The sequence below is a fragment of the Oryctolagus cuniculus genome, chromosome 1, assembly GCF_964237555.1.
Source record: "Oryctolagus cuniculus chromosome 1, mOryCun1.1, whole genome shotgun sequence".
NCBI classification, from domain to species: Eukaryota; Metazoa; Chordata; class Mammalia; order Lagomorpha; family Leporidae; genus Oryctolagus; species Oryctolagus cuniculus.
In genome coordinates this window covers 198,595,327-198,606,373 of record NC_091432.1, presented here as the reverse complement: position 1 = coordinate 198,606,373, position 11,047 = coordinate 198,595,327, and the positions used below count along the sequence as shown (strand labels likewise).

The window sequence follows — 11,047 nt, the reverse complement described above, 5'->3', positions numbered from 1 at the left end:
AGTGCAGAAGCAGATTCTGAGACTCCGACCACCTTCTATCAAGCAGGCTATTCAAGAGATGGACAAAACCGTAAACTTAGTGTCATATTCCTACTAATTTGGGGAGGGGGAATATAGTTACTTTTCATCTAAAACATTACGTTAACATGGCTTATGTGTAATGGATTTGTTTTTACTATTTTTAATGAATAAATATTTTTAAAGATTTATTTCTTTACTTATTTATTTAAAAGAGCACCAGAAAAAGAGAGAGAAAGGGCAAAAGAACTTCTATTGGCTGCTTTACTCTCCAGATGCCAGCAAGAGCCAAGGCTGGGCCTGCCAGACCCAGGAGCTAGGATCTCCATGTGGGTCTCCCACATGGGTGGCGGCTGCAGGAGCACTTGGGCCATCATCCGCGACCTCCCTAGGCACATCAGCAGGAAGTGGGATTGGAAGCAGAGCAGCCAGGATGCTACTGTGAACTAATACATATTTTTAAACTTTCTCAGTTTTCATCGTAATCTAGCAAGCAGTGATGGACACAAGATGCTTTAACAAAACTGTATGGGCTCTTCATTTGCTTATTTTTATCTATTTATTTGAAAGGCAGAGTTACAGAGAGAGGGAAAGTCAGAGAGAAAGGTCTTCCCTCTGCTGGTTCACTCCCCAAATGGCCACAAAGGTTGGAGCAGGGCAGATCCAAAGCCAGGTTCCCCCACGTGGATGCAGAGGCCCAAGCACTTGGGCCATCTTCCTTCCACTGTTTTCCCAGGCCATCATGAGAGATGCTGGGTCGGAAGTAGAGCAGCAGGGACTCGAACTGACGTCCACATGGGTTGCGGGCACTGCAGGCAGAGGCTTAACCCACTATGCCACAGCACCGGCCCCCTCTCCAGCTCTCTAACAGCTGCTCTGCCTGTAAGGGGTTCTCAGAGTAAGAGCTGCTGCACTAGACCAGGAGTTCCTCGGGACTCTCATCAGTCACATTTGTGTGGTGGAAGCTGAGACATTAAACAACTCTGGCCAGTGCGCTTCAAGTGCCAACTCTGTGCCTGGTGCTGTGCTAGGCTTTGGGGATTCAGAATTGAAAATGACAGGACTCAGAAGCCAGGGGGGTGGACAAGCAGGTACAAACACTGAGGTGGGACCAGGAAGAGAAAGATAAGAACCTGCCACCTGGCGCAGGGGTGGAAGGGGAAGTGGCCAGGGAAAGCCGACACTCGATTTGACTCTTAAAGGCCACCAGGAATCACCCCCCAAGAAGGGCATTTTAGGAGAGGGAACAGAATGCAGAAACTGTGGAAGCTTCAAGAGGAATATGGCTACGTCCTGCTGTCCTGCTCCGGGACGCGGTGCCGCAGGAATGCAGCTGAGTACTGGGGGTGAGGTTAGGCAAGACTGGGGACGGAGCCAGAGAGGTAGGCAGGGGCCAGAACAAAGGGCCTTCTATACCATATTAAGAAGTGGGGTTGGGGGTGCGGAGGGAGGAGTTTTGGAGGATTTTAGATCTTGTTCGCATCCACTTTAATAAAAGATCTTTGGCAGAAGTGTGGCGGAAGAGTTGAATGAATAAACGAACTGGGAGGCAGGGCCAAGGTCGCCGCCTAGGCAGGGGGTAGTTAGGAGGAACCCACTTTTCAGAGAATCTCCAGGATTCAGTGATAGCCCCAGGGGTCTCGCTCGGACTCCTGGATGATGAGGCGTCCTTCCGGGAGTCTGGGGAACACTGGGACTGCAGGCGGGGTCTGGTCCGTGGCTCGTAAGCCGGCAGCCAAGCGCTCGGAATGCATTCCCGTGCCCCTCCCCACTGTGCCCAGCCCGCCCGCAAAAACCCAGGCCTCGCGCCCCTGGCTCCTGGCGCCCTCCGCCTCGCCTCTCCCCACCCCCACTCCCCCGGGCAGCTTTCCGCAGCCCCTCCCCCACCCCACCAGGAGAGCGGCGAAAAGACCTGGCGCCCCGCGTCTCCGAGTCCCCGACCCGAGGGCGCGCTGCGGGAGCGAATCCCGAGACCTCGGTGGCGGGGGGGACCTCCCCCCAGCCGCGGCTCCCAAGGCCCTGCGGCTCCCTGGCTCTTCCTCCTCGCCCCTGTCTTCCCCGCCCCAGCCCGGCCCCGCCTCCCCACGGGGAAAGATCCCAAAAAAGGGCAGAAAAGAAAATTCGGCGTAAAGTTGGCGCCCTGGGGAGGAGTGGAGAGTCCGGCGGGAGCGGCGGTGCAGGGAAGGCGCGGGGCGGGGGGGCGGGTGCCGGAGCCCCGTCCCGGGTGGGAGTGGGGGCGGGGAGCGCGCCCTAGCCAGCGCCCACCCCCCCCCGGGCTGCGTGGAAAATATGCGGGGCACGTGGGGGGCGGGGCGGGCGGGGCGCGGAGCCGGTCCCGGGCCGCGGGGGCTGGGCTGGGGCTGGGAGGGGAAGCCGGGGGAGTAGGGCGTCAGGCCGCGCCTTGCACTGCGACCTAGACTCCTGGTGGCCCCTGCCTCCGTTTCTCCAAGCTCTCGGGGAGCCTCCGCCACGACCACCACCATGACCACGTCTGCATCGCAGACATAAAGTCTGGGCGTCGGGGTAAACTGAGGCAATCGAAGCGCGGAGGAGCTCGGCCTCCCTAGAGACATTTAATCCGGGGGGATTTACAGGAAACTTCTAAATTAAGGGCAGCGGCTGCTGCAGCTGAGGGGGGGCACGCGGGTCCCTGCGCTCGGGCAGCTGCCCTGAGCTCACGCCCCGAAATAGCCCCAGGGGCCCCAGCCGCAGCTGCCACCGGGCCCGGCTGTCACTCAGCACGCTAGGGGCCCCCAAGCCCCGGGGTCCCCTCCCCTCCCCTCCGCTGCGCCAGCGCGGGCGCAGCCCACGGAGGGCTGCTTTCCCTTCCGACGGCTGGCTGGGGGAGGGGCAGGAGATGGAGGCGGGACCCCAAGGGGGCGGTCCCGAGGGGCTGGGCGCAGGGGGCGGCCGCGCCCCCCGGCCGGGCAGTGCTTCTGCCCCTACAAGGTTTGGGCCGCGGCGGGGGAGGGTCCTGGGCCCCGGCTCCGCCCGGTCCCCTCCCGGCCTTTTAGGCGCCCGCGCGGCTGGGACATCCCAGTCCCGCTCGGTCCTCCTCGCCCGGTACCCGTGCGCCCACTCCGCGCAGTCAGCCCCGTCCACCCAGTCCTCACCGCCAGCCGGCCGGCCCGCCCCCCACCGCAGCCATGGACGCCATCAAGAAGAAGATGCAGATGCTGAAGCTGGACAAGGAGAACGCCATCGACCGCGCCGAGCAGGCCGAAGCCGACAAGAAGCAAGCTGAGGACCGCTGCAAGCAGGTGGGGGCCCGCCCAGTGCAGCCAGCCACCCCTCCTCCCACCGAGGCCCCTTCAGCCCTGGGCCTGCTCCCCAGGCAGGCTCCCACCTAGTGAGGAGGCTGGGCCTTCCCGGTTACCCTCAGGGCCCTAGCCAGGTGTGGGAGCCCCAGGCCCCCTGGTCCCACTCCCCAGCCAGGTGTGGGAGCCCCAGGCCCCCAGTTCCACTCCCTACCCTTACATAGTGATGATACAGCCCTGCTCCTTGGGTGTGAAGCTTCTGTCTCCCGCAACACCCTTGACTGGGCTCCCCCTCCCCTGTTCCCCCCTCCCTCCCGCACCCACCCACACCCAGGCCTGGCTGACCAAAGCGGGCTTTCTCGCAGCTGGAGGAGGAACAGCAGGCGCTCCAGAAGAAGCTGAAGGGGACTGAAGATGAGGTGGAGAAGTACTCGGAGTCGGTGAAAGACGCCCAGGAGAAACTGGAGCAGGCCGAGAAGAAGGCCACCGACGTGAGTGTGGCCTCGGGGCGTGGGGCGGGGGCAGAAGGGATCCCAGGTGGCTCCCCAGCACCAGCACAGACGGGTTCCTCGCAGTAACTCCTAAGACAAATGTTACACAAGTAATCCAAGCCGCTGGGGAAATCAGAACCACCTACCACTTCCCGCAGGGCTTAGCCTGGCCATTCCGCTCCAGCCCTTCCAGTGATCAACAGTGAGTCATCGTGGGGGTGGGGGTGGGGGTGTGAGAATCTGCCACCTACCTCCATTAATCCTCAGCTGAAAGAGGGAGAGGGGCTGCAGCTACATCTGGGGGTGTGTGGGGGCCGGCGCACAGGAGGAGGGAAAGGGATCTAAAGATGGGGCCCTCCCTCTGGTTGTACCCGAGGGGGCCGTAAGAAATTCCCTGGCCTTGACCTCTGGCTGCAGCAGCCCTGCTGTGCCCTGGGGCCCCAGCTCAGGTTCTGAGGCTCCTTATTTACCCTCATTAAGCTGTCAGCCCAAGGACCACGCCAGGCCACAGGGCAGAGGGACAGGGCCACAGATGCCAAGGCAGCCACCTTGGCAGGGCCTGCTCACCCTGAAATGTCTCTGCCTCCCCCCCAAGCAGTCCCAACCAGACCTCTGCAATCCCTGCCATCCCCAACCCCCACCTTCAGGTAGGAGAATGGCCAAATGGCTTTGGACACGTCAGGTATTCCCACTGTTCTCTGCCTCGGTTTCCCCAGCTGCCTTCCACCCAGGAGTGTTATAAGATAAGCCTGGGTTGGGGTGCTGTGGGGGAGATGGAGCATCAGAGATGACGTCACTGTGTGTATGGCTGTCTTTCATGGTCTCCAACCCCCCAGGGTTGGGCTTCTCTGACCTCCAGCCTCCAGTTTGGGTTCTCCCCCAGCCCTGGCACTTGGGAGGGAACTGACCTGCAGCTGCTCCCAAAGACAGCCCTGGGCATCTGACACTCTATAAATAACCAGGGCCCAGTGCAGCTGGAGGCAGGGCTGGAAACCCAAGGAGCTGGGTGGGGGCTGGAGGGGAGGAGGAGGGGACTGTGACAGAGCTGGTTCCCCAGGCGAAGTGCCAGGAGTAGGTCGGAAGCACCGTCCACATTTATCGTGTGACCTTGAACACAGCACTTAATTGACATGATGCCTCAGTTTCTCTGTGCTCTCCAGTGGAACAGGAGAGCCTGGGGTTAGGGAGCAGCGTCCCGCGACTGGGAAGTGCTCGAGGTGCAGGAAGTGGCAAACATTAGTCCTGAGATGGGGATCCCAGTGCCCCCCAAACTTTCTGCAGCCATTTGTCGCCCGACCACCATCGAGAACGTTTTCCTTTTACGGAGTCTCAAGTCTCTGCAGAGTGGCCCCCAGAGCTGAGCTCCCCAGCCCCCAGTGCTGTCCCAGAATCCTTCCACACTGACTCATCCGGCCTTGTGCCATGATGGGCTCCTGTCACTCAGGGTGGCCAAGCTCCAGGTGCCTTCAGCACCTGGAGGACAAGTTACAAAACACTTTCTATATATGGCCCTGTGTGTCCCTGCCCTCTGCCTCTGCCCCTGCCCCTACCCCACCAGCTCCTCCCCTCCCCCGGGCCTTTCTCCTTTAGCCACCATGTCTTTGTCACTGAGGGAGAGACAGGGATAGTCTAGCATCTGTGGTGTGTGGGCTCTGTAGGTGATGCTTGCTGCATCTTGCATCCCGATGTCCCACACTTGGCTTAGCATTGGAATCACTGGGGAGTTTGTCTGAAATAGCAAACAAGCACACAACGATGCCCAAGCCCCGACCCTGGAGACCCCGACTCTGGGTCTAGTGTGGCACTGGAGAAGCTGCTTGGTTCCCTACGCCTCCCGATGGTCGTGTTGCTTGATTCTGAGAAGCCCTGCAGAAGGGCCCTGCCCAGGAGGCTCTGCTATTGTTAATTCCAATTTATGAAGGAGGAAACTGAGGCTTAGAGAGGCTAAAGAGGCCACCAAAGGTCACACAAGTGCTGAGTGGCTGAGCCATGGCTCAAAGACGGCGGGCTGACTCAGAGCCGGTGCGCTTAGCGCCAGGCCGCTCTGCGGCTCTCACTCGCCTTCCCTGGGGCCTGGCTCTGCCCTGTCTTTTTTCCTCAGGGTGTCATCAGTTTTCTTGGACTTTTTTCCAAAACCTGCATGGTTTTACCTTCCTATTGTAAGACCTGAGGCTGAGGGTCCCTCACTCCCACTGACCCTGCACTGCCCCCAGCCGGCTCCTGGCCTGGGTGGGGTGTCCCTCTGCTACAGCCCTGAGGGCTCTTTATAGGCCCAGCTTGCCTCTTGGGCTCATTGTTCATAGTCTGCCTAGTAGCTAGTGACATCCCTGAGCGTGATTCTGTGATTGGCTGTTCTTAGCAGTGGTGCTATCTGATTGGCCTGAGTCTTACCTGGGCCAGGCACTGCAGTGGAGGACTCGGGGCTGCCTCGGCTCTGGTCCCAGCCCTTGGAGGGCCCTCACAGGGGACAAAGGGAGCTGTGGCAGTGATAACCATTGCGAGACGAACCATGCACACTGGCAGATGAGGCTCTGCAGCACGGGAGTGGAGCTGGTCAAGGAAGGCAGGTTCGGGTCTGCAGCACAGAGCCTGAGCAAAATAGGTAGAAAATCTGGAAGCCAGGAAGCCTAGGTCCTTTCTGAGAAGGAGCCTGCTGTCCCCTGGAGCCTCTCTGACCTCCCCCCGACCCACAGGCTGAAGCAGATGTGGCCTCCCTGAACCGCCGCATTCAGCTGGTAGAGGAGGAGCTGGACCGGGCGCAGGAGCGTCTGGCCACTGCCCTGCAGAAGCTGGAGGAGGCCGAGAAGGCTGCTGATGAGAGCGAGAGGTGGGTGGGGGCCCTGGGAAGGAGGGCGGGGGCTGGGGGAGGCGTCCTGACCCCTCTCCCCGTGTCTCAGAGGCATGAAGGTCATCGAAAACCGGGCCATGAAGGATGAGGAGAAGATGGAGCTGCAGGAGATGCAGCTGAAGGAGGCCAAGCACATTGCTGAGGACTCAGACCGCAAATACGAGGAGGTGACCACCCCGCCCTGCCCCCGGCTCACTGCCCAGCCCCCAGGCCCTGTCGGACCCCCGTGGAGCCACTCCTTCTCGCCCCCACCCCCCACCAGGTGGCCAGGAAGCTGGTGATCCTCGAGGGAGAGCTGGAGCGCTCAGAAGAGAGAGCTGAGGTGGCCGAGAGGTAACGATCCCCTGAGTGACCAGCGTGGCCAGCAGGCCTGCACCTGAGTCGGAGGCTGCAGACACTCTGCGCGGGGCAGGGAGGGGGGCAGTGTCCCAGGGCCTGTCCTCTGACCCTTGCCTGCTGCCCCCAGTCGAGCCAGGCAGCTGGAGGAGGAACTCCGAACCATGGACCAGGCCCTCAAGTCCCTGATGGCCTCAGAGGAGGAGGTAGCGACCTCTCTGGCCCTTTCTGGCCAAGGGTGCCTTCTCTCAGCTCACCTTCCTCCACCTCAGCATCTCAGGCCTCGCTGTCACCTGCAGGGGTCGGGAGGGCCTGGGGCTTCCAAACTCTGCCGGCTGTCACTCTCACAATTCTGCTCTGCTCTTCTCTCCTCCACCCTCCCACTGTGCCGTCTCCACTGTCTCGCCTCACTGTGCCCCCACACCCCACCCTGCCCCACCACACCCCACCCCTGCAGTAAATGTGGGGACCTAGAGGAGGAGCTGAAAATTGTTACCAACAACCTGAAATCCCTGGAGGCCCAAGCGGACAAGGTAGAGGGGGGCAGAGGGGCAGTGAGGACGGGGTCCCGCAGGGGAGGGGCAAGGCCCATGGAGGATGCAGGCTTGGGGGCGGCAAGATGCTAATGACAGATATCTGTCCCCACAAGTATTCCACCAAGGAGGACAAATACGAAGAGGAGATCAAGCTGCTGGAGGAGAAGCTGAAGGAGGTGAGCGCCCTCCCATCCCACCGCGGACTGCCTGGGGCAGGGGTGGGACAGAGCAGGACGTGACCCTGTCCCCATCCTGTCTTATCTCCCAGGCTGAGACCCGAGCCGAGTTTGCCGAAAGGTCTGTGGCCAAGTTGGAGAAGACCATCGACGACCTGGAAGGTAAAAGGGATGCTCCCCCATCCCCTGAACCTCTCTGCGTCGGTCCCCACGCGGTCTGTCCCGTATCTTCTCATCCCACTGAATGTGTGCCGAACGAGGGTTGGACCGCCCAGGACTCCACTCACTTTGGTGGGCTGTGCTGCCATTCAGGTGGTCGTCCAGTGCCTCTCAGAGTGTTGAGCATGTGTGAGTGTCACCCAGGGAGTCTTGAGGACATGGAGTCCTGGACCCTCCGAAGTGTGGCCTGATCTTGGCTTGGTTCCCTGGTGATGCGGCTGCCCCTGGTGCTCGGACCACACATACACTTGGTCTCACCAGTTCCATTTCCAAGTGCAACACAAGAGTTGAACAGAGTTACACTACAGAGTCTTCTTTACTAAACAGGAAGGTTTTTTCCAAAAAAATTTTTTTTCATTTTATTTGAAAGACAGAGACAGAGACCTTCTGTCCACCTGCTCACTTCTCAGATGCCCACAACAGATAGGGTTTGTCAGTCCAAAGCCAGGAGCCTGGAACTCATTCTTTGTCTCCCCTGTGGGTGGCAGTGGCTCAACTACTTGGGCCGCCGTCTGCTGCCTCCCAGGATGCACATTAGAAGCAGGCTGGAGGGGCCGGCACTGTGGCGTAGCTGGTAAAGCCACTGCCTGTGATGCAGGCATCCCATGCTGGAGGGGCCGGCACTGTGGCGTAGCTGGTAAAGCTACTGCCTGTGATGCAGGCATCCCTTACGGGCACCAGTTCATGTCCTGGCTGCTCCACTTCCGATCCAGCTCCTTGATAATGTGCCTGGAAAACAGCAGAAAAGGGCCCAAGTCCTTGGCCCCTGCATCCACGTGGGAGATCCAGATAAAGCTCCTGGCTTCAGCCCAGCCCAGCCCTGGCCATTGCAGCCATTTGGGTAGTAAAACAGCAGATGGAAGACATCTCTCTCTCTCTCTTACTCTGCTTTTCAAAAAAAAATAAATAAATAAAATAAAAATAAAAAAAAATAAAAAAAAAGGAAGCTGGAATTGGAATTGGAGCTGGGACTCAAACCCAGACACTTCAATATGGGATGCGGGCATCCCAAGCAGTGTCAACTGCTACACCAAACACCCACCTCTAAATAGAGAGGTAGTTCATTGAACATCCAGGTTTTCATGATGGCATGAATGAGAGATAACTATTTTTAAGCTAGATTTGGCAAAAGCAAATGTCCAAATATTTGCTAGTCTGTGACTCTTCCTATTATCAACACTGCCGTTGAACCTATCATTGCCTCTCCTTTATTCCACGGTCACCCCTCAGCTTTCCTAATTCCCACGTCTCTTGCTTCCTGCCTTCCCAGGCAAGCACCAATTTTATCTCCAGCTTTAGGACTTTAGACTTTCCTGCTCAGGCACCCTCTCCTCCTGCAAGCACACCTGCTTGTCCAGAGGCAGCTCCCAGTCCGGCGGCAGGAGCTTCTGGGGGAGACTCAACGTGGGGTACAGTGAAGAGAGGACAGAGCGGGAAGGAAGGAGCCTGACAGCTGTCCAGCCTGTCCTCTGGCCTGTTTCTCTGTCCACTTCTCTGATTCTTTCTCTCTCTTTCCATTACCCTCTCTCCTTCCTTGCCTCTTTCCCTCCCTCCATTCCCTCTCCCCACACTTCCCCCGCCCCCCCCCCCCAGATGAAGTCTATGCACAGAAGATGAAGTACAAGGCCATCAGCGAGGAGCTGGACAACGCACTCAACGACATCACCTCCCTCTGAGCCCACTCCTGTGTGGCTGCCTCAGCCCCCTTTCTGCTCTCTGTCCAGCCTCTCTCTGGGGAGGGGGCAGGCAGGAGAAGCGCAAGTTGCCAGTGTTGCCCAAGCAGACCGGGAGCAGCCTAGGGAGAGCCCCCTTCACACCCGCAGCCCACCCTGGCACTGGCTTCACACTTCTGTCTCTCCACCGCCTCCTCTGCCCACTGGCTTCCACCTCTTCTGCTGCTTAATAAACTCTGAACTTGGTCTCCATGCTCTTTTCCTGTCCTCAGAGCACTGGTTCACTCCCGAAACCCTGGCCCTCACCACCCCACACGCCTGTGACAGCCCCCCCACTGCACTGGGCCCTCCCACAGAGCCCCGCGGCTCACACGGACACCCTCACATCCCCCCACACACACCCCGGGCTCACACTGACACTCCTGCGTCCCACACCCCTCCTCCGGGCTCACACTGACACCCCTGCGTCCCACACCCCTCCCCTGGGCCCACGCTGACCCTCCCTGCTGCATGTGGGCACCGTGAGCCTGCCGAGCACCGTACCCTGGCACCCGGCACTGGCCTTGGAGCACTCCGCTGCGGCGCCAGGATATAGTGGAAGAACTGGTGGTGGGAGGCGGGAGAGGGGCAAGGTGGTGGTGAAGGGTCTGGAATGAAGTTCAGGAGCACCACGGGGCTTTCGCTGCAGCTGCAGGTCTGTTTCCTGCCTTACGTCTGTCTGTCTGTCCGACCATCCCTTTCTGGGCTCAGTCTTTGTCTTTCCTGTTTCCAACTCTCTTAAGCCTGCTCAAGCAGGAGGGTAGAGTACTTTGTGACTGAGGCCTCCCATCCCACCTCTGTGCCCCTGAGTCCTTGGTGAGGCAGCGCGTCTGTCCTGGTCACACCGTCCATCCGCCCCTGCCGTGGCGCCCTCAGGTCCCTGAGTGTTTGTGTCTCCCTGGGTCTCCTAACGCCCTCCGTGTCTGAGCGTCACCTCCCCCTGTCTGTGACTCCCATGCCTCCCCCATGTCCCTCCCCTCCGTGTCCCCTCCCCCTCCTCACCTGCTGCTTCCCCTCACAGAGACCTTGGCCAGCGCCAAGGAGGAGAACGTGGAGATTCACCAGACCCTGGACCAGACCCTGCTGGAACTCAACAACCTGTGAGGGCCGGCCCCGGCCAGGCTCTGGTCGCCACCTCAACGCAATAAAACCCGTGTTACAGACAACCTCTCAGTGCCCTCGCAGCCTCTCTGGTGCTGGCCACGGGCAGGGGAGGACCCTGGAGTGTGCAGGGCCTGCACCTTTAAGTGGGAGCCGTGGGGTGGGGGCACTGGTCTCCCTGAGGAGGGGTCGTGAACAGGCCATGTGAAGCCGAGGAGCTCACAGCTCAGGGGGAGTGTCTTGGCCCACTGGGCAGCCGGGCCAGACCACACCTTCTGCCTGCAAAGCTGCAAGAGGTGGCACACGGTGGGGCAGTGGAAAAACCCAAAAGCTCTTATGTGGCTTCTAAGCCT

At 59.7% G+C, this 11,047-nt stretch overlaps 1 protein-coding gene across 6 annotated transcripts; it reads left to right on the top strand.

Annotated features, from left to right (window-relative positions):
- The first annotated feature begins 2,377 nt into the window (after positions 1-2,377).
- Positions 2,378-10,759, top strand: TPM2 (tropomyosin 2). Of its 6 annotated transcripts, none has more exons than XM_070072677.1 (9): positions 2,378-3,278; positions 3,641-3,766; positions 6,460-6,593; positions 6,664-6,781; positions 6,877-6,947; positions 7,081-7,483; positions 7,600-7,662; positions 7,755-7,824; positions 10,615-10,759. In XM_070072677.1, the coding sequence occupies exons 1-9, from the start codon at positions 3,165-3,167 to the stop codon at positions 10,695-10,697; spliced, it is 1,182 nt and encodes a 393-aa protein (XP_069928778.1). In that variant the 5' UTR covers positions 2,378-3,164; the 3' UTR covers positions 10,698-10,759.
- Positions 10,760-11,047: the final 288 nt, after the last annotated feature.